The sequence below is a fragment of the Coregonus lavaretus genome (assembly GCF_964263955.1).
Source record: "Coregonus lavaretus genome assembly, contig: HAP1_SCAFFOLD_1122, whole genome shotgun sequence".
Taxonomy (NCBI): Eukaryota; Metazoa; Chordata; class Actinopteri; order Salmoniformes; family Salmonidae; genus Coregonus; species Coregonus lavaretus.
In genome coordinates, this window is record NW_028160143.1 from 46,661 (window position 1) to 70,897 (window position 24,237).

General features: G+C 44.4%; 1 protein-coding gene across 2 annotated transcripts in view; it reads left to right on the forward strand.

The window, feature by feature from the left end:
• The window catches only part of LOC311122086 (nuclear factor of activated T-cells, cytoplasmic 3-like), a 45,306-nt gene extending 23,392 nt beyond the window's left edge, over positions 1–21,914 (forward strand). For both annotated transcript variants that reach the window (XM_084196498.1, XM_084196499.1), the window contains exons 6-9: positions 1,965–2,020; positions 2,198–2,324; positions 4,298–5,473; positions 21,137–21,914. In XM_084196498.1, coding sequence (XP_084052624.1) covers positions 1,965–2,020; positions 2,198–2,324; positions 4,298–5,473; positions 21,137–21,195 — 1,418 coding nt within the window. In that variant the 3' untranslated portion in view covers positions 21,196–21,914. The remainder of the gene's footprint in view (positions 1–1,964; positions 2,021–2,197; positions 2,325–4,297; positions 5,474–21,136) is intronic.
• Positions 21,915–24,237: the final 2,323 nt, after the last annotated feature.

Sequence of the window (24,237 nt, forward strand, 5' to 3'; positions counted from 1 at the left end):
ATGGATGTGTGTTTTCAGGTGGGGGGTGCGATATGAGGTTCCTGTTGGAGCTTGTTTTGTGCTGGGCGGAGGACGGTGGCAGTACATGTGGGGCCCTCTACCTCCTCTCTCCTGCCTATTGAATGTCAACATGTGCTGCAGAAATACACTCAGTGTGCTGTATGCTGAAGTCAGACAGAGCTAAGGCACCCAAGGTCATTATTCAGTCATTACCAGAAAGCTGTCTGACTCAGATGGCTAGAGGAGTAGCTAGAGCCCTTACACCAAAAGAGAGGGAACCTCCCAATAGAGATACAATAGCCTAGAGTGGTTTATGTCATAAACCTGTTCTGTTTCCTTCTGTGGGACGGTGGAACCTCCACTGAGCTCTATGGAAGAGTCTAATGCACCACAGGATTACTGGGACAAAGACTGTCATCTGCCTCTGTTAGGATGAGATCAGGGGCATTTCTAAGCCTTCCTAACTAAAGTAGTATGTTATCAGTTAAGAGGAGATCAGAGTAGGGCCATCTACTATAGATGGCCATTAGAAGGGGAAGCCTTTGGAAAGAAAAGCAGAATACTGTAGATGTAGAGGACTTAGCCTATAACTACAGTACAGCTATAAGATCCCATTGTATAGATGGGGAGTCTTTCAGCAGGCATTAGGGCAGATCGGTTTTGGGGAAGCCCTTTGGTTAAGTGGAGAAGTAACACAGGTGCAGTCAGATGTAATCAGGCCCATATTGTGAACAGCATGAAACAGCCCCATTTGCAATTGCAAGTTAGTGTGGCATCATGCCATTTAAAAAAAGGTGTAGCTACTTACTACTGTAAGTGACAGCAGTAGTTGTGCAGTAGTAGCTGAAAATATCTATTTATATAGTAGTTGTGATGATCGTGACTTCTCCTGAACCGCAGCACCAGCCCAGCAGCCCGTTATAATTCTCTCAACTGCTTTTCTGAATGGCTGGATGCCTAAGATGTCTGGCCAGATCATTAGATCTGTAGTAGGAAAACTGGAAAATAAGGGGATGTTTCCTTTCCTAAGCCAGCCAGAACTCTGGCAGCACAACGCAGCCCAGCACGTGGTGGACCAACCGACGGAGGGAGGGGTTTTTAAATAAATAGACAGTTATTCCACTCTTCTCTCCATAATGTTAACCAGGCAAGACAATCAGCAGGATATTTAGACTTTGATTACTTTTTAATAGCTGTAAAAATACTCTCCACAGGGTTTCTGTGTCCATAAAGATGACATCATTGAGATGTTTCAGGTCCCCCAGCCAGAACCAATTGAAATCCCTCTGCTTTCCGAAGATTTTCTGTGGTTCATATTAAGCCATGTCTGCTGGGGCAGAGAGAGTCATACACTGACATGATGATCATTAGGAAAATAGACAGTACCCCAAAAGATAACTTCCAAAATATTACACAAGACTTAAAGATGGGTCTGAAAAATAATGCAATGATCATAGATCTTCCTCATAATTAGGTTGTGTGGCCGGAGTGTATTGCATGTTACGTGCATTTAGCTACCTGACTTATTCAGCTTTTTTCAACTCAACATTACTGTATTATCTTTAGATTTGATGGTCTTGGTTTTATAAACTATTTGACAGATACTATAATTCACTTCCTCCCAGATTCACATTGATATAGGAATTAGTCCAAAAGCTGGCAATTCAATTAGGGGAGGATTTGATGGAGTCCTTTGTGTCACATTTGTCTGTTGACTCCATCTGTTTTGTGGAGGAGTAGCAGGATGAGGAGGAGGGGGGTTGACTCTATGCTGAATCCCTATGGGTGCCATTCTGCTATTAATTCACACATTATTTGAAAAGCAGACAAAGAGCCGAATGCATTGTCTCTCGCCAGGCCCAGACTGGAGTGGGAATGCTGTGATCTTGCTGTCTGTCACAATGGAGTCCTACAATGTGTTCTACTCATCTATCATGTCTTCTCCCTCTTTTTTTCTCTTTTAGATGGAAGACCACAGTGGGAAGTGGAGGCGAAAATCATCCGGGAGAAAAGTCAAGGAGTAAGTAGAACATATGCTTTCTACACGTCTCTGTAGCTTAGCTGTCATATAAAGGCAATATTTTTACAGCTGTTAGATTTATGTAACATTATGAATTAATTATTACTAAAGTATCCTGACCTAATGTGAATGTCTGTGAAAAGTGGAAACGTTGACTGTGTTGGTTCCTTCTCCCAGTCGAACATCGTGGTTGAGGTCCCTCCCTACCACAGTAAGACCGTGACCTCGGCTGTTCAGGTGCAGTTCTACGTGTGCAACGGGAAACGGAAAAGGAGCCAATCACAACGCTTCACTTACCTGTCAGGTAGGAGGATCTACATTCTACACAAATCATAGTGCTTGAATTGCAAGTATTTAGAATCACTGGTGGTTGTGTTCCAACCCATCTTAAACACGGTCACACTGTACAGATTACTAGATCTGGCAACACTTGGTGTTAAGCTAACATCTCATGAACCACATTTATATGATATAGCAATTTTGTCATGTGTGGCAGTGTTCTAAAGACTTACTGGAACACAATCATGTGCAGTCACGTTTAAACCTCCAGTTGCTTCTCACTCCTCTGTTGGCCTCTCAGGGTGATTGACAGAAAGCAGAATCAGCCATGGAAAGCAGCAACACACACACACACACTGCCGAGGCTCCTGTTGTTTTGGAGAGCTTTGAACTTTCCCTCCCAGTTTGCATAGCTGTGGTTAAAGAAGGGGCACCTCCACTAGCAGTTCCAGTTACATGTGCACCTGCCAACCGTTCATGTAAAGCACCATTCAACTCTATTGCTGACTGTTTCTGATGTGAATTTGCATTGACGTTTTAGTATGCAAATCCCTCTGCTCTCCAGGAACATTTTACTGCACACAGGAATTGTGGGAATTTCAAATGGTGTTGTTTGCCTAAAATAAAATCTCTGCATCAAGGCTGAAAATGAGTGTTTTTGACATGTGGATTATGCAGTTTCCTAATGTTTCTGATTAAGTCAAATCGCTGCGTAGTTACTTGATATTGTTATTGTTTTCCAACAATAACGTCAAACCAACATTAGTCAAAACGAAAACTGCGTTGGTGGAATATAATGACAAGTAAGCAATTTCTGACATGTACCACAGGAGTGTGTGTGTGCGTACGTTTAAATGTATGTGTGTCCCTCCACCCACTCTCCGTTTGCAGCGCGTCGCCCACTCATCAAGTGCTTCCTGTTTTCCACGCTACCCTACCAGGACAGCCAATTAGAGCACAGCACAGGAAGCCTGCTCTGTCAGTGTAGATGCCACTATTGTTACCACGGACACCGCACGCTTAATTGTGGCATCACCGGCCCACCTATCACACTGTGCTACCTAGTGTGCGTGGGTAGCAGGGGCCCTGGCTGGCCCGGTTTAGGGATGAACTGTGAGAAAAGAACATCAGTTAACTTATGAGATCTCTTAAGGAGGATGTCATGACTAGAATGAGTAGGGTTCTGAGTTGTTCCTGGTCAGGTCAAGTGGTCAACACAAGAAAAACTTAGTCATTAGGGTTGGCTAAGTATGAATAGATGCAGTCAGCATAATCCAGAGGAAGACCCTTCTGTCTCTACAATATCACAGTGCCTTTCCTCCAAAACAAAAACATGTAAAAAAGCACCCTTTAACCCATTCTACCACAGTATCTCAGTCCCCTCCCCCTCAGAAACAAGTCTTCCTGGCTGTGTTCTCTCAGTAACATTCCTGTCAGATGGAGGGCCATGGGAGGTAGTATGGGTACTAGGGGCTGTGAACTGGTTTGTCCTCCTCCTGGTTTCAGCATGGCTGGAGGGCATTCTGCTTCTCCCCATACTGCAGACAACATGATGGCACCCAAACCTAGCAACATATGCTCCCTCTCTCTGATTCAGAGCTGGGTCAAAATAAAACCCTGCCTGTCACAAGCACCAGATTGGGAAATAGGTTACTGATTGGTACACAGCATAGTTTTGCTGTGTGCTATGTGCTGTTATAAAGGTGTTCCAATTAAGTAAAGATTTCTAATCTAGTTAACACATACATTCTGGTGAACTTGGGTGAACCACAATGCTTTGACACGGTGGATGTTGATTGGGAAGTTAATCCTGAGATTCGGCTATTTGTGGTGTTCCAGAATGTGGTAAAACAACGAATGAGTACTGCCTTCTTTGGTTTCCCATACTGAGTGTCTCTCTCTCTCTGTCTACCGCACTCCCTCTCGCTCGCTCTCTCTCTCTCTCTCGCTCTCTCTCTCACTCGCTCTCTCTCTCGCCCTCTCTCTTACTGTCTCCAGTCCTGGTGAAGCAGGAGCATAACAGAGAAGAGATGGAAGGGCCCCCTGCTGTGCCCCCCATGCCCGGTATGTCCATGCCCCTGGCCCATGCTGCCAGCCTGGTCCGCAATACCCACACCCAGCTGCCTTCCCCTGAGCAGGGCCACCCGCCGGACGGCCTTCTGTCCAGCTCTCCCCGGGGCCTGGCTGCGGGCCCCGGCCCCAGCCTCCATACTCTGCAGCCTGCCTGCCCCCTCATGGGCTCCCCCTCCTTCCAGCACCTGCCTCACCTCCAGGGCAGAGGCCTCCACATGCCTGCTGACTGCCACATGACGTTCCATCCGGGCCCAGCTCCTCCCAACAGGCCCTCCTACCAACACCATCCTATGCAGCAGAGTCACAGCCATCCCGGCCACGTAAGCAACCTAAATCACAACCTGCCCTACAACGGCCAGTCCAGCCTGCCTATGAACATGAACACTGGGGCTCCGCAGGGCTATGAGAGGATGCCTTACCACCAGCAGCAGTCTGACCCCGGGGCCTCTCACCCCATGGGGCTGGGTATGGTGTACCACTCCTCCCCATCCACCTCCGCCCAGCAGGCCTCCAGCCCCCACAGCCCCATCCCCACTGCCCCCCACAGCCAGCCCATGACCCACTCCTCCCACTCTGCTCCTCACCTGCTCTCCATGGGCTACCACTGTTCCCCCAACCCCAGCCAGGTGCCCTCGCCCACCCACCCCAACCACCCCATGGGCCAGCCCTCACCCACCCACCCTAACCATCCAATGCAGCCCTCCCCCCAGCTGCAGAGAGCTATGGGGGGCTACCACCCCACCAGCCAGAGGTCTGCCTCCTGTCCCACTACCTCCAGTGCCCCTCCAGCCCACATTGTGCCCTCGCCCCACTCCGGGCCATCCTCCCCCCAGCTCCACTCCCTGCCCTACCAGTCACCCACCTCCCCCTCCCCCACCGGCAGCCCTCTGGGCCACCCAGCACACAGTCCCCAGGCCAGCAGCCCTGTCATGTCCAGCCTGTCCCCAGGGGGACCGGGGCCCCTCGTGCAGCAGCACCCTCTGGCCCCCCAGCAGGGCCCCTTCCCTACGGAGGGGGAGAGCATGAACATCAAGCAGGAGCCGGAGGAGAGCGAGCCCACCTTCAGATCCATCGGCCTGCAGGACATCACACTGGACGACGGTAAGACACGGCTATGTCTATGTCACCCTCTCCATCTCTCCATGTGTCTGTACTCTCTCTATATCTCATTCTCTCTTGATTAGGGGGAATTTAAAAGCCCTTAAATTTCCATTATTTTAATAGCCTTTTAGGATTTAAAAAAAGTTCCATTACATTACATTGTTGCATAGCATCCAGCTAACACGTGTTATACAAAAAAGCTTCTGTTTTATAACACTGTGTAAAAAGATACTTTCCACCAGTTGCTGAATTCTCCTGGGTGAAATTATGTCTCATTATAGTGATTGTATTTCATACATACATCACTTAAACCGGCAGTTGGGTTTTGTACACAGTAGGGTTGTTATTGAATGGTCCTGACTGAGTACAGGAGGATTGGACATCATAGCAGCACAATAGACTAATGACTCTTCACACTAAAGGCCTCATCACAAATAGCTCATCCCCATCTGACACACACACACCAGTAAGGAGATTCATTACACTTTGGGTTCAGCTCATTTGTACTGACTGGATGTTGCAACAGTGGGAATACTAGGAAAATAGTTTTATACCACAGAGACCACAGCCGCGTCGTTATGCTGCTGCAATTACTGTGTGTGTATGCGGGTGTGTGGGTCCTTTCCATTCTTAATTTGGATGCTGAAGAGGACTAATGTACCTCTATTTACGGTGGTATAACAAACTGACTTGAGAATGATGAGTCTAACTCATTAAAATTCGTAATTGAGTGCCTCTTCACCTCAAGAACACTACAAATCCTAACTCAGCACAAACCGTCAGAGAAACCACCATTTCTCATTTAGTTTCTAATCTGCCACGCACAGCCACTTCTGCTTCTCTGAACCCTGGTCCCGGTCAGTCACATATTCAAATCAACAGCAGTCAAATGGCCCATAGTTAATAAACAGCCTGAAGAGACTGCGACATAAAGTGTGTGTGTGTGTGTGTGTATGCATCAGCAAGTGCTGTATTGTGTGCTAGCAAGGGCCAGGCTAATTAACACGGCCCATTATCAATAAGTCATGTATGAAAGGCCATCAGACAAAAGTTCACCAGCTGCATAATACACTGCATGTGTATTCATACACACACTCATACACTCAGACTTAGTCGCACAGTTGTGTGTACGCACGCATAATCATAATCAGTATATCCTTAATTATTCGCTCTCTATTTCTCTCTCTCTCTCACACTCACACACACACACACATTGTTAAAGTAAAGGTCTGGCTGCCTCAGTCAGTTTCCCTCAGACGGTGTAGCTACAGGTAACTGCCAAAATAAAGGAAACCCCAACATTAAGTGTCTTAATACGTAGGGCGTTGGGCCACCACGAGCCAGAACAGCTTCAATGCACCTTGGCATATATTCTACACGTGTCTGGAACTCTATTGGAGGGATGCGACACCATTCTTACATGAGAAATTTCATCATTTGGTGTTTTATTGATGGTGGTGGAAAACCCTGTCTCAGGCGCCGCTCCAGAATCTCTCATAAGTGTTCAATTAGGTTGAGATCTGGTGACTGAGATAGCCATGGCATATCGTGAAACATCAGCAAGTTGAGCAGTCTTCGTCACTGAAGCTCCTGCTAAACGTGCCCCAACATTCACCCCCCAAACTCACTGAGATCTATTCTAGCCATGGTAGCCAAAATAATGGGGCAACTGGGCCTGCCCAGCATTTTTATACACGACCCTAAGCATGATGATGGGATGTTAATTCCACACCAGTGGAAGAAGAAGAAGTGTGAGAAAAGTTATTGACTGAAAAGACTGACATGGTTCACCCTGGGATTAGTAACTCCCTGTCTGAATGAGGCCTAGAAATAGCTTATGTGCCATGCAGGCTCTGTAGGGCATCCACACACACACACACACACACACACAAAACACACACGCGCACACACACACAAAACACACGCGCGCACACTGGCGCTGTAGGACATCATGAAGCAGTGAATGACTGAGCAGCACAGTGCAGCAAAGGAACGGCTGAGTTTTTAGGCGGTCAGAGCAGCACATGAAATATACCACAGAGCAGACCAGGGTTCATGTGTATTTGAGTATTTGTTATTTAAATACCTTTTTTCTGTGTATTTGACTATTTTCAAATAATGTGGCCTGAATTAACTACTTCTATTGGAAGTATTTTAAAGTATTTTCGGTAACACTTTATTTGGATAGTCCATCTGTAGTTGCTCTACTGACTATCAGTAACATTTCAACTAACTATCTACTAACCCTAGCTCTAACCGTAACCTTAACCATTACCCTAACCTTAACTCTTACCTTAACCCTTACCCTAACCCTTATTCTAAACCTAACGGCCCATTATCCTGTTTGTAACCTGTATGTATATAACCTGTATGTATGTATGTGTATATATATATATATATATATATATATATATATATATATATATATATATATATATACACACACACACACAGTGGGGAGAACAAGTATTTGATACACTGCCGATTTTGCAGGTTTTCCTACTTACAAAGCATGTAGAGGTCTGTCATTTTTATCATAGGTACACTTCAACTGTGAGAGACGGAATCTAAAACAAAAATCCAGAAAATCACATTGTATGATTTTTAAGTAATTTATTCGGATTTTATTGCATGACATAAGTATTTGATCACCTACCAACCAGTAAGAATTCCGGCTCTCACAGACCTGTTAGTTTTTCTTTAAGAAGCCCTCCTGTTCTCCACTCATTACCTGTATTAACTGCACCTGTTTGAACTCGTTACCTGTTTAAAAGACCATCAGATGTAAGGACATCAGGGATAAAATTGTAGACCTGCACAAGGCTGGGATGGGCTACAGGACAATAGGCAAGCAGCTTGGTGAGAAGGCAACAACTGTTGGCGCAATTATTAGAAAATGGAAGAAGTTCAAGATGACGGTCAATCACCCTCGGTTTGAGGGCTCCATGCAAGATCTCACATCGTGGGGCATCAATGAACATGAGGAAGGTGAGGGATCAGCCCAGAACTACACGGCAGGACCTGGTCAATGACCTGAAGAGAGCTGGGACCACAGTCTCAAAGAAAACCATTAGTAACACACTACGCCGTCATGGATTAAAATCCTGCAGCGCACGCAAGGTCCCCCTGCTCAAGCCAGCGCATGTCCAGGCCCGTCTGAAGTTTGCTAATGACCATCTGGATGATCCAGAGGAGGAATGGGAGAAGGTCATGTGGTCTGATGAGACAAAAATATAGCTTTTTTAGTCTAAACTCCACTCGCCGTGTTTGGAGGAAGAAGAAGGATGAGTACAACCCCAAGAACACCATCCCAACCGTGAAGCATGGAGGTGGAAAGATCATTCTTGGGGATGCTTTTCTGCAATGGGGACAGGACGACTGCACCGTATTGAGGGGAGGATGGATGGTGCCATGTATCGCGAGATCTTGGCCAACAACCTCCTTCCCTCAGTAAGAGCATTGAAGATGGGTCGTGGCTGGGTCTTCCAGCATGACAACGACCCGAAACACACAGCCAGGGCAACTAAGGAGTGGCTCCGTAAGAAGCATCTCAAGGTCCTGGAGTGGCCTAGCCAGTCTCCAGACCTGAACCCAATAGAAAATATTTGGAGGGAGCTGAAAGTCCGTATTGCCCAGCGACAGCCCCGAAACCTGAAGGATCTGGAGAAGGTCTGTATGGAGGAGTGGGCCAAAATCCCTGCTGCAGTGTGTGCAAACCTGGTCAAGACCTACAGGAAACGTATGATCTCTGTAATTGCAAACAAAGGTTTCTGTACCAAATATTAAGTTCTGCTTTTCTGATGTATCAAATACTTTTGTCATGCAATAAAATGCAAATTAATTACTTAAAAATCATACAATGTGATTTTCTGGATTTTTGTTTTAGATTCCGTCTTTCACAGTTGAAGTGTATCTATGATAAAAATTACAGACCTCTACATGCTTTGTAAGTAGGAACACCTGCAAAATCGGCAGTGTATCAAATACTTGTTCTCCCCACTGTATATATATATATTATGTCCCACCCACTTCTAAAACCAAAGTTGCGCCCCTGAGTATCACTGTAGTATCGCCTGCATAAACTCTGTGTGTGTACCACCACGTCACTGTTTAAACTGCTGTGGTGATCTAACAGATGGCCTTGGTGACGTATGCCAGCGTATGGGCCATGCAGTAGTGTGTGTGTGTGTGTGTGCAGTAGGTCTACTCTGTGTGTGTGGGGTCAGGAGTGGCACAGACTTACTGACAGATGGACAGACGAGTTGAGAATCCCACCCAACTGGCAGTATGCACCCAAAAATGCATCCCCACTTCTCATAAACTCCTCCTAGCCGAATTCTCATCTCTAATAAACAAGTTTCTATCTAAGAATATGCATTTAGCAGTAAGAGGCAGGAGGAGGCCGTTTTTCTGCTAGAACTAGCACCTGAAAGGAAACTGCTGTGTACAGGACCTCTGCTTCTTTATTGGTAGGGACAGTTGTTTATATTTGGTTTAGTGTCCATATATTTCCAGTCTTCCTGAACAGTGTTAATGTGAGTGCACTATTAACAGGTACAGTAACTGTACAGTAGTGTGTATAGCGTGCTGTAGGTATGTGCCTCCTTGCTCTCTCCCTCCCTGTCTTCTGTGAGCGTGAGTGAACCCTCCTGTGAGGGTGATTACGGCCGTCATGGTGACAGACTGAACCACTTGTGGTGCCGACCCGCGTGTTTATCTAATTAATCAGCTGACTCTGGCCCTGTGTTTGCACAGACAACACATACACACACATACATACACACACAGTGCAGACGGGTGGGGGTGGGGGTGGGGGCGCTAGCGGAGGCTGTGTGTGTGACACGGCGTGCCTGCGTCTTTTGTTTGCTCTCCTGCTTGGGCCACAGCTGCCTCTCGCCGTGAGCACGGCATTCTGGGTTAATAATAGGCCGGGCCTGCTGCTCCCGCTCTCCTTGTGAGAGACAACGACACAGAGCAGGCACACACTCACTCACACACACTTAATTCTACCGCCGTCATAGTGTACACACACACACACACACACACACACACGCGCATGGAGACACAGGCACATCGTACACACAGTAACCAGCACACAGTAAATGCACCCATCAAAAACAGCCATTTTCACATCAGTACTATGAGTATGGAGCAACACATTGTAAACACTGTGCACACAGTAGTTAAACACATACTTTAGACAGTTTTCCCAGGCACAACTCTATATACAAATACACAAGATCAATGGCACTTACAGAGCATGTGCACAGTCTCTATTGACATAGCATAGCCAACACACAGACATAAACACACACGTCTACATTTAAAACATGGGGTAATCTGGGTCTGTTACTAAGGCTGCTGAAACATCGTTGTCACCAGACTCCATTCCCCTCCATGAGGTAGGCCCTGTCCATCTCTACTACTAGAGACCCAGGGATCCAACCCCCATTTCTATAGACAATGTGTAGTCTGCAGGTTGCACTACCACTAGACGGAAGTCACAGAACCCTGGCACCATGGTGCTGGTCAGTTTTGGTCAAGCAGGCCTCAGTCTCTGAGTCCTGAGTTGTCCCCAACAGTGGAAACTCCCCTCTGGTGCTCTGTGGTTTGGTGGCTTTGTGGCTCGGTCCAAGTCCCAGCCCAGCCAGTGGCTGCTTCTAACTTCGAACCGAGCATGGCAGATAAATAACACAACTCTCTATTCATGTGAGGAAAAAACAACAGTGGTAGGAAAATGCATCAGGCCTGGACCAAACCAAACTCAGCTAGATAAATACAATCACAAACGCACACCGCCGGCCTTGGAACAAGTGGAAACTGGCTTTGTCATCTTTCCATACAATTAAAGACTTAGGAATGTAATGAAGGCAGAGGTCTTGGCAGTGTAGCGCTGGGCTCTAGGGTTCAGGTCCTGCCATGGGAGCCTTTCTCTCTCTCTGTGTGCGTGTGTCTGTGCGTGTGTCTGTGCGTGTGTGTCTGTGCGTGTGTCTGTGCGTGTGTGTCTGTGCGTGTGTCTGTGCATGTGTGTCTGTGCATGCGTGTCTGTGCGTGTGTCTGTGCGTGTGTCTGTGCATGTGTGTCTGTGCATGTGTGTCTGTGCATGTGTGTGTGCATGCGTGTCTGTGCGTGTGTCTGTGCATGCGTGTCTGTGCGTGTGTCTGTGCGTGTGTCTGTGCGTGTGTCTGTGCGTGTGTCTGTGCGTGTGTCTGTGCGTGTGTCTGTGCGTGTGTCTGTGCATGCGTGTCTGCATGCGTGTCTGTGCATGCGTGTCTGTGCGTGTGTCTGTGCGTGTGTCTGTGCATGCGTGTCTGTGCGTGTGTCTGTGCATGCGTGTGTCTGTGCATGCGTGTGTCTGTGCGTGTGTCTGTACGCGTGTCTGTGCGTGTGTCTGTGCGTGTGTCTGTGCGTGTGTCTGTGCGTGTGTCTGTGCGTGTGTCTGTGCGTGTGTCTGTGCGTGCGTGTCTGTGCGTGCGTGTCTGTGCGTGTGTCCGTGCGTGCGTGTCTGTGCGTGTGTCCGTGCGTGTGTCCGTGCGTGCGTGTCTGTGCGTGCGTGTCTGTGCGTGTGTCCGTGCGTGCGTGTCTGTGCGTGTGTCCGTGCGTGCCTTTCAGTGGGTTTCTCTGTCAAGATGTTGGCCAGCGGCAGGTAGACGGGAGAGCCCAGGCAGGCCGGAGATCCTTGGTAATGTTGGAACTTAACATTTTCCTTCAGCCAGGAAAACAGAAAGAGAATCCTTTTATTTGTGTTTACAGAATAGAATACCCTCCAAAGGAAGTCCCATATCATGTTATGTCCCTATTAAACCCTGTAGTGTGCTTTGTGTGACAGCTGCTGTAAGGGGAGTGTGTCTGTCAAGTGTCTCAGAGAACTGTTGAGTCACTCTGCCCTGCTCTAGTAAACAGTAAAGTCATGTGCATTGCCATCACACACACCGGACACACACACTCACTAGTAAACAAAGGTCCACTGTAGCTCAGTTGGTAGAGCATGGCACTTACAACGCCAGGATGGTATATGCATGCATGACTGTTAGTCGCTTTGGATAAAAGCGTCTGCTAAATGGCATATATGATTATATATGACACACACACACCATAACACATCTCCACATGGCAGTCAGCTCACTGCAGCTATCCGCCATTCTAGTTATGTGGATCCAGGAATTCTCCTAACTCACTAAACAAGCCTCCGGTCCGGACACTTCTCTTAAAATGCCATTAGGTGCCATTAGATGTTTAGTCACTGTGAAATGCAGCAGACACACATGGAATGTGTCATTATCTGATCCCTACTGCACATCCTAAGGTGATGGTCTATTGTGGTGGAGGTTTAGATGAATCCTGTGGTTCGCCATTCCGGATCCTATTGGCTTCCATTCCAACGTTTTTGGACGGCTATTCCGGCTCCAATCCTGTTGGCTTCCACCTTGTAACTCACTCTTGTGGTCATCTGATGGCTTCCTGTGAGCATACATTATAGGGGCCGGATCAAAAGACATGGGTCTTGTGAATCACTTACAGGCACATCAAATGGGAAATCCACAGATGATTCACAGAGATGAGTGACTTTGTTAAAACGGTTAAAACTGCAACAGTGATCTAATGAGGCTATAGTGTTCTCACTGGACCTCTACTGTAACTGTGATCTGTCCAGACTAGAGTAACAGTCTATACATATCCTTTAAAAAAATATATTTCCCTTTATTACTTTCCAACCCCACCACCCCTTCCCTAATTGGAGTAAACTAGTGAACAACAACGCTTAGGCCTCTACTTCCAGCTTATATGTACTATATACATTTTATGGACAGTCAATTTTACAATAAGTCTATTTTGTTTGTTTTTTCTCCTGAACTTCTTCTACTCTCAACCTCTCCGATAATTTTCATGATGTCCATCCGGTTTGCTTCTATATGCCATATTGTTCTAACTGTGCTCTTTCACAAAAGCTCCCAACCTACAACCTATATACTTATTATGGACACAGTATGCTTACATTAGTTATCTTGCTGTTAGTTGTTATTAGTCCCATCCATCAGCTCCATTCAACACCTCCCATCTATCTCTTAACACCATCCATATAGGATTTATATTTGCCATATATATTATCAACTGTACTGTGATGTTTCACAAAAGTTCTGAACCCTTCTATTCTCATTGTTTCTACAGATTGTAAATTGAAAATAAACATTTTTGCTAAAAGTATTATTATATTATTGATCGATTGACTATGACTTTTCAGATCACCCAGTAGTGCTATCTGCAGGGTTAGCTCCAGGTTAATATTGCAATCCTTCAGCCAATCCTGGACCTGTGACAAAAAACAAGCTACAAATGGACAGTACCAAAACAAATGATCTAATGATTCTGTCTCTTCGCAGCAAAATCTGCAGAGCTGGAAAGAGTGTATCCCCTATATAAATAACATTCTGTTGGTAGCAAGAATTTTGTATAATAATTTAAAGTTATTGAATCCGGCGTCGTTTTGCGTATCAGTTCATAAACACTATGCCATGGAATCGGTACGTCAAAAATCTCTTCCCAATTATTTTGCAATCTATATGGGACGGCTGTCAATCCTTTGGTCCTTAAATGAAACTGGTATACTTTTTTTATTTATCACAATTTTCTTTAACCAATTATGTTCTCTAATGCAGGGCCGACAGACAAGTTCCTTACTTTTTCCCCCTTCCACTTTCGTCTTCCATTTTTGCGGTAATGCTGCAATTATTTGGTTGTAATTTTGGATAGAGCAGACATTTCCATATGTTTTTGTTAGCTGCATGTGCGACATAACTCCACCAGTCCTACCTATGATATAATTTACGAAGATTATACCTTTTTAAACATGTTTGAAAAACATTTTTATTAGTATATTTGAGTTTAACCACAATATTTATTCTGTCGTTTCTGGAAGATTAAATTGAAATTGCAACCAACTTTCTATGACTTGTTTTAGAAATAGTGATATTTGGGAGATGATTTCCTTTTCAAATAACTGAAAGTGAGAGGTTGTAATCTGAATAAAGGGAAAAAGGCCATTCTTGAACATTGGGTGAGACAGTCTTACTAATTTGCTAGAGAACCTGTTCGGATTTAAGTATAACTTTTGTATGACTGAAGCTTTTAGTGATAGGTCTAATGCTTTAATATTTAATCATTTCTGTCCTCCGAATTCATATTCATTATATAAATAGGCACGTTTAATTTTGTCTGGCTTGTTGTTCCAAATAAAGTAGAATATTTTTTTCTCATATAATTTAAAAAACTGTTCGCTAGGCGTTTGAGTTTGAGTTTGAGTTTAAGTTTATTTTTACAGGGACAGTGCACATTAATCAACGTTTCAGTAAAAGTGCCGGTTTTAGCCAGCCGGCTAATTTTCAACCGCAGTCCCTGGGCAGGTTATTAAAAACAATTACAATATAGACAATAACAACATAGAACAAGACATAGCATACAGACATAGCAACATAGGACAAGCAAGACGTAGCATACAGACAGAGCAACATAGAACAAAAAGCAGCAAGACAAAATTCATAAAAGCAACAAAGTGTTTCCACACCTCACAAGTTACAGACAACAGACATGGAAAGCGGCAACACACAGCTAGGGAGTAGGCAAGACCATAAGCAAAAACAGTGAGGGGAAAAAAGTATTTGATCCCCTGCTGATTTTGTACGTTTGCCCACTGACAAAGACATGATCAGTCTATAATTTTAATGGTAGGTTTATTTGAACAGTGAGAGACCAGAACAACGCATGTCAAAAATGTTATAAATTGATTTGCATTTTAATGAGGGAAATAAGTATTTGACCCCTCTGCAAAACATGACTTAGTACTTGGTGGCAAAACCCTTGTTGACAATCACAGAGGTCAGACGTTTCTTGTAGTTGGCCACCAGGTTTGCACACATCTCAGGAGGGATTTTGTTCCACTCCTCTTTGCAGATCTTCTCCAAGTCATTAAGGTTTCGAGGCTGACGTTTGGCAACTCGAACCTTCAGCTCCCTCCACAGATTTTCTATGGGATTAAGGTCTGGACAATAGGCCACTCCAGGACCTTAATGTGCGTCTTCTTGAGCCACTCCTTTGTTGCCTTGGCCGTGTGTTTTGGGTCATTGTCATGCTGGAATACCCATCCACGACCCATTTTCAATGCCCTGGCTGAGGGAAGGAGGTTCTCACCCAAGATTTGACGGTACATGGCCCCGTCCATCGTCCCTTTGATGCGGCAGAAAAACACCCCCAAAGCATAATGTTTCCACCTCCATGTTTGACGGTGGGGATGGTGTTCTTGGGGTCATAGGCAGCATTCCTCCTCCTCCAAACAAGGTGAGTTGAGTTGATGCCAAAGAGCTCAATTTTGGTCTCATCTGACCACAACACTTTCACCCAGTTCTCCTCCGAATCATTCAGATGTTCATTGGCAAACTTCAGACGGCCCTGTATATGTGCTTTCTTGAGCAGGGGGACCTTGCGGGCGCTGCAGGATTTCAGTCCTTCACGGCGTAGTGTGTTACCAATTGTTTTCTTGGTGACTATGGTCCCAGCTGCCTTGAGATCATTGACAAGATCCGCCCGTGTAGTTCTGGGCTGATTCCTCACCGTTCTCATGATCATTGCAACTCCACGAGGTGAGATCTTGCATGGAGCCCCAGGCCGAGGGAGATTGACAGTTATTTTGTGTTTCTTCCATTTGCGAATAATCGCACCAACTGTTGTCACCTTCTCACCAAGCTGCTTGGCGATGGTCTTGTAGCCCATTCCAGCCTTGTGTAGGTCTACAATCTTGTCCCTGACATCCTTGGAGAGCTCTTTGGTCTTGGCCATAGTGGAGAGTTTGGAATCTGATTGATTGATTGCTTCTGTGGACAGGTGTCTTTTATACAGGTAACAAACTGAGATTAGGAGCACTCCCTTTAAGAGTGTGCTCCTAATCTCAGCTCATTACCTATATAAAAGAAATCTTTCTGATTGAGAGGGGGTAAAATACTTATTTCCCTCATTAAAATGCAAATCAATTCATAACATTTTTGACATGGATTTTTCTGGATTCTTTTGTTGTTATTCTGTCTCTCACTGTTCAAAAAAAAATTATAGACTGATCATTTCGTTGTCAGTGGGCAAACGTACAAAATCAGCAGGGGCTCAAATACTTTTTTCCCTCACTGTACGTAAACTGGGATAATACTAAAGAGTTAATCAGGGTGATTTTTCCACAAATAGACAGGTATTTACCTTTCCATGGTAGCAAAATCTTATCTATTTTTGCTAACTTTCTATTAAAATGTATTGGAGTGAGATCATTTATTTCATTTGGGATATGTAGTCCGAGTATATCCACATCACTCAGAGATGTTAGCCTAGCAACCCTGGAACATTTTTAGTCATCTAGTTTCTGTTACTGAAACTGACCATATATTTCCAATGAAATATGATCATTAAGTGGACTTATCCATTTGACTTGAACGTCTCATGTTTTCTCTTCTACCCGAGGCTCTCTGAAGACGTGTGCATGTCATTACAAGGCTTCCTTTTGACATTCTCGTTTTCAGGGAAACTGAATCTTGGCTTGCCTGTCCCGTGCCTTGCACAAGTGTTTTCCATTGTAACATGTTTTCTTCATTTGGTAGAGTGGAGGGAACAATCACTCAGTCTTCTTGTTATTTTCATAAGCTGGTTCTCTGTTGGAGCGCCCTACATGCCCTTTTCTACTGCACACTTCAGTGTTTGTCTGTCAGGGAAGGTTTTTTCAATCTGTCAGAAGGGAACCAGGGTGATTACCCGTTTTCCATACTAACTGACGACTTGTTTATCATAGCAAATCCACATCAGTTTGACTGTTTCACTTCTGTTTCTCACTGCAGAGATTATTTTAACAGATCTCTTTTAGACATGAAATGTATACATCTAGACATGATGTTAAAGATCACTGTGTGATTCGAAACAAAGAAAATAAAAATATTTGGGGTCAGAAAGGACACACTATGTAGATTTAATGAGGGGCAGTCTGTTTCTCCCCTCTGACTGGGTTAGGTAAAGTGATTAATGTGAGTTTCCCCTTTTATGATAATGACATGACACACACTGAGACAGACCAGCAGAAAACCTTGTCTTACTGTAATTGGCCTAAGTCACAGTGATTGAAGGGTTCGTTCCCCCCTAAAGCACTGTCTGAGAGGTGACACCAGTCCGATGGGGAGGGAAGTCTTGTTCATGGGCTGGTTTAGTCACACATTCAGTAAAGTAGGCTAGCCCTACACACTGGGAAAGGACCAGAGAGGTATACCTTAGAAGCAAAATGACGGCTCACTGTAGGAGGAGCAGTTCCCTGGCTTACCAGGGACCCCCCCTCCTAGTCATATAAAGAGGATCTCCCTTCTAGAGGGTGAAAGAGACCCAGGGTTCTCTGCAGTAAGCTGGGCTAAATCATCAGGTTTCTGATGCAGTCATAAAAACAAGTCAATCTGAGACATTGGTTCAGGTATGAAACTACCGAAGCCAAGCACAATTGAAAGACTTTTCCCAGATCTAAATTACTTCAGAATATAGGCCTAATTAATAATATTTTATGAAACTGTCAGTATTGTTGGAGCCAATTGGAAACCTTACCAGTAGTCGATGAATAGGATATCTAACGGCCGTGTGAACGTTTGCATCGTTTTGAAAACTTGGAGTGTGATGTGTGTGTTCAGTGGAAAGTTTTCTAAACAGACACACAACTGCAGATAGACATTGTGCTTGAGACTTACATTAAACTCATACAACAATAATAACGCTTCATTTTTAGTTCAACATTTCAGCTGGTGTGCTGTATTTAGAACATCGATACATTGCTGATGTTTTATGTAAAGCTGTATGTCACAGTTAACCTCTCTCTGTGAGAAGATAGAAATATAGTATCTGTGTGAAGATAGATAGCAGTGTGTGATGGGAGAGGAAGAGCCATCCGCCCACGCCAACAGGATAGAGACGGTGGCTAGCCAGCCAGGCACAAAGGCCTGCCCCTCTCTCTGTCACATCAGCAGTAGTAGCAGCTCGCAAATCACACAAATAAACAGCTCTATTTCTATCATGGAACCACCAATACGTTTTCACTGCTTTTTTTAATGGTAGTCGAGAAAAATCCTAGCAAGGACAGTTGAAGCTACAGTATTCAATGTGAATACTGTAAAAGGATGTTAGAAATAGTTGTTGTTCTTTTTCTGAGACAGATTTCTTTTGGGGGCTTTTTTGAGATTGTACCTGTATTACAGGATTGCAATGTCTTTGAGATGTTGTAATTGTTTTCAGATAAGTAGCCGCTGATTCTTAGGAATGGGGGTAACAGTTGAAGAGAGGATTAGGTCTAACAACTGGAATATAGAGTATCAAAGCTTTTAATTCAATTAAATTGATGTCGTAGTGCTAGCTGTGCCACTAGAGATCCTGGTTCGAGTCCAGGCTCTGCGGGAGACCCATGGGGTGGCGCACAATTGGCCCAGCTTCGTCCAGGTTAGGGGAGGGTTTGGCCGGCAGGGATGTTCTTGTCCCATCGCGCACTAGCGACACCTGTGGCGGGCCGGGCGCAGTGCACGCTGACTCGGTCGGCAGGTATACGGTGTTTCCTCCGACACATTGGTGCGGCTGGCTCCTGGGTTAAGCGGGCACTGTGTCAAGAAGCAGTGCAGCTTGGCAGGGTCGTGTTTCGGAGGACGCACGACTCTCGACCTTTGTCTCTCCCGTGTCCGTACGGGAGTTGCAGCGATGGGACAAGACTGTAACTACCAATTGGATATCACGAAATTGGGGAGAAAAAGGGGGGGATGTAATTAATTAATTAAATTGATGAAAAAGTGTAATTCTTGATTTATGTTAATGAATAAATTATTATTTAACCCCATACACAGCATAATTTGGTTAAGAAATTTAAAGGGAAGATTTTAAGATGAACAAGATTCATTAATTTTAACAGACTCCCTAATATCTCTATTATACTCTGGATTTGTTGTCAGTGAAAAACTGGTAATCTAGACATGATTCGACATGGATGTGTTTATTTTCTGTTTATCACTCCATAAAGTACCACAGATATAAATACCCATATATTATTTTACCCATACAAAGCAGATGCTGAATGACACCATGGACCAAACTTGTCCATCAGACATGTCTGGGCCAGGGGCCAGTCTTCAGACATGCTGGGCCAGTAAATGTATGATTTCACAACAGACAGTTGCACAAGAAGTGGCCAGTTGTAGGTAGGAGAAGAGAAATCCCCAAGCAGCAGGGCTGGAACTGTTACTGTGGTATATGGACAGATCTGCCTGAATGCCTGCGTATCTTATCTGTCTCAATGTGCCAAAGTCAAACTGTCAGAGCTCAGAGGACTCACTCACCATCTCCTCTCTCTAAACCAGATAGTCAAACCCTCTCCTCTCTTTGCCCTCTGTCTCTCTGACCTGCCATGACTTTTGACACCTATGTGCCACATCAGGAAATTAACGGTATATGAATGCCGCTGCTGCGCGAATGCAGATCTAGCAATCACTGCTGTGTGGAAAATATCTTCACTTTTTCCACAAATACCAAACCAGTCTACTTATCCTCTCCGCTCTCTCCATTTCTTCTCTCTCTCTTTTCTCTCTCTTTTCTATTTCTTCTCTCTCTTTCTCACCCTCCTTTTTGTTCCACGGGTACTGTAGTAAACCAGATACAGCTTACAGCTTCAGTTTAGCGTGATATGGGGGTTAGAAGTTGATTTACCTTACGGCTGTGGTTTTTACAGGCTCCCTGCTGGTCCTCCCGCTGAGCCACGCTGGGCCCGGTGTGAGCTGAAAACAGCTTCGGCACCACTGTAACATCTCCAACATGCCCCAACGCCAGAGCGAGAGAGAGGGAGAGAGAGAGAATAACTTGTGTTATTTATTTAATATCAGGCCTAGCTAGCTCTGCCTGGTAGAGTAATTACCTACAGCACTGTGCTTGAATGCCTTTCTGGGGTCGACAACATGTGTTTTAACAATGGATTAGTTTTATACAGGCCCGTTTACTACGCTCGCAAACCCGCAATAATAGGCCAGAGGAAATGTACTCAAGCTCCATTAAGAGATGGAGGTAATGAAGAAACATAATAGAGAGCTTGTGCTCGCTAGCCATTAAATAAGTGGAGGATGATATTTATAGGAGTCGACATGTTGTGGTGGTAAAGGCGAAATATCATGGACGCTGTCAAAGGTCAAGTCTGACAGTAATGACACACGGCAGTGAATGGAATAGTTTCCCCTCGCTTTCTGGTTGTTGATGGTGTTTTTTTCATTCCAAAGCTGTGAGTTGAACCTCTGGGTCTTGCCAGTGTATGTATGATTGAGTTTTTCCCCCTCTGTCTCTCCAATATGATATGCTGAAGCTGAACTTTTCTGTGTTCAGAGTAGTCAGTAAGTGAGCTGGGCAACATCGCCCTCTGCTGGTAAACGTGTATTTTCTCACAGTCCGAATGCATTCAGGAACACAATTTAGATTTGATTTCTTGATAATCTATGAGAATCAATGTGTCCTCAAAAACGTTGGGTCAAGTGAAGTAGAAGAAAGCCTTGCTAAGGTTTAGTAGCCTATAATAAACCCTCTGGACTGTGTTGTTCAGCTGTAGTGAACCTGTATCTCTCTCTCTCTTTGTGTTTCCAGTGAATGAGATCATCGGCAGAGACATGTCCCAGTCCCCTGGCGGCGGTGCCCAGTCGTAGCACTGTCTGCGGCCTCCACACACCCAGCTGGGCATAGCAGTGTCCTCACCAGCCCCAACACAACCACCTCCACCACAGGACTTTACCATCTGCCTCTAGGCAGGACAGACTTGGCTGAGATTCCCCTTTACACTTCATGGACCTACCAGTCCACAAGAAGACCCTCCAGACACACATGAACACACCTTTCATATACTCACATGGCAGCAAAAGAGCTCAGATTCACCCACCTACACATGTATACATCAGATTATAAACAGGAAAACACCGCAGGGTGGTGACAAGCTGTGGGATTATTGGGGTCAGTGAGGGGCAGAAAGACGAGGAACATGTTCTCTGTTCAGTTGACTTCGGGTTCTTTTTTAGGATTAGTTCTCAGTTCTCAGGCCTGGGCTCAGATCCCCAGAGGTGATCACTGGTTTAGAGAGTGATCACCTCCTAAACGGTTTCTATGCAGCAGAACTCTCTGGTCAGGGGCATCTGATTGGAGTATGTAATCTATCCTCTCAAGTCAAAGTGTAGCCCCTAACAGTGTAGTGCTCAGTGAGGAAAAATAGGATGCCCACAGTAGGAATAAAGAAGGGTTGAATACTGTACTCATGATTTTCTCACCAGCATAGACCTCGACACGGTACAAATCACCCCGGTTGGTTGAGTGATGTCACAACAGTGCCCCGTGGGGGTGTATAGGTAGTACTGCAGCCCCACTGCGATGACCCCCCCCCCCCCCCCCCCCCCTCTATCACCCTACTCCTTCTCTGTCTCAGGTATCTGGGTGCCTGGGAGCCCCTCTTCTTCTCTGGTGCTGGACTGGGATCTGTAATATGCAACATTCCACACTTCTAGTGACCTTCCAGCCATGTAGATACAGTGCCTTCAGAAAGTATTCACATCCCTTGACTTTTTCCACATTTTGTTGTGGTACAGCCTGAATTTAAAATGGATTAAATTGAGATTTTTTTGTCACTGGCCTACACACAATACCCCATAATGTCAAAGAGGAAATATGTTTTTAGACATTTTTACAAATTAATTAAAAATGAAAAGCTGAAATGTCTTGAGTGAATAAGTATTCAAGCCCTTTGTTATTGCAAGCCTAAATAAATGCAGGAGTAAAGAATGTGCTTAACAAGTCATATAAATAACATGATTTTTGAATGACTATCTCATCTCTGTACCCCACACATAAAATGATCTGTCGAGTGGTGAATTTGAAACACGGATTCAACCATAAAGGTTTTCCAATGCCTCGCAAAGAAGGGCACGTATTGGTAGATGGGTAAAAAAAAAAGCAGACATTGAATATCCCTTTGAGCATGGAGAAGTTATTAATTATACTTTAGATGGTGTATCAATACACCCAGTCACTACAAAGATACAGGCGTCGTTCCTAACTCAGTTGCCTGAAAAGAAGGAAACGGCTTAGGGATTTCACCATGAGGCCAATGGTGACTTTAAAACTGTTACAGAGTTTAATGGCTGTGATAGGAGATAACTGAGGATGAATCAACAACATTGTAGTTACTCCACAATACTAACCTAATTGACAGAGTGAAAAGAAGGAAGCCTGTACATAATACAAATGTTCCAAAACATGCATCCTGTTTGCAACAAGGCACTAAAGTAATATTGCAAAAAAATTGGCAAAGCAATTCACTTTTTGTCATGAATACAAAGTGTGATGTTTGGGGCAAATCCAAAACAACTGCATCATGTTATGGGTATGCTTGTAATCATTAAGGACTGGAGATTTCTTTAGGATAAAAAGAAACGGAATGTAGCTAAGCACAGGCAAAATTCTAGAGGAAAATCTGGTTCATTCTGCTTTCCACCAGACACTGGGAGATGAATTCACCTTTCAGCAGGACAATAACCTAAAACACAAGGCCAAATCTACACTGTTGCTTACCAAGAAGACAGTGAATGTTCCTGAGTGGCTAAATTACAGTTTTGACTTAAATCTGCTTGAAAATCTATGGCAAGACCTGAAAATGGTTGTCTAGCTATGATCAACAACCAATTTGACAGAGCTTGAAGAATGTAGAAAATAATCATGGGCAAATGTTGCACAATCCAGGTGTGGAAAGCTGTAATCGCTGCTTAAGGTGCTTCTACAAATGAGATATTTCTGTATTTCATTTGAAATAAATTAGCAAACATTTATAAAAACATGTTGTCATTATGGGGTATTGTGTGTAGATGGGTGAGATTTTTTTAAATATTTAATCCATTTTAAATTCAGGCTGTAACACAACAAAACATGGAATAAGTCAAGGGGTATGAATACTTTCTGAAGCCACTGTATCTGTATATTATTACTACCCTCTCCTCCTGAGTCCCCAATCCTCCTCTTCAGGTTGAACAAATGCCTTATAAACATTGTTAACTAGCAGCTTTGAATGATAGGATGGTAAAAGCTTTTGTTGTTTGTTTGCACAGTTGACTCTTCATGCAGAGTATGAGGTTGATTTTGATAGAAATTAGGTAGATTTATGAGTTGGTGATATGGAGACGCTTGACTTTCGATGAATATAATGTTTTGTGCGATGGATAGATGAACACTTTGGTTTGGTCCAGACTGAGGTAGCCCGTTAAGACGAGTAAATATATATATTTGTAACTGTAAGTAGACTCGTTGGAGTTTAATTAAAGGTGGTGTTTGAATTATCCACAAAGCGAGACGGACCTGTGTTCCTCTGAGCTCTGTAATGCAATAACTGACGTGCGTCTGAAATGGCACCCTATTCCCTGTATAGTGACACCCAATTCACCAAACAGGGAATAGGGTGTCATTGTGGATGCACACTAACTGTCCTGATGCCCTGGGCCCAGTTTCTCAAAACTTTTAATCTGGATAAGAATTATCCGGATTCTGTAATCCTTATTTCCAGGATCAGATTGCTCTGGCTGTTTTTGGGCCAGTTTTTCAGAAAATAATTGGATAGGATCATTCTGATGCACAATATGAAGGTCACAGAAGCCAGATTTTCAGTGCTTTCAACAGGCCTACACCTTTCCATTTATTGGACAGGTTATGGTACT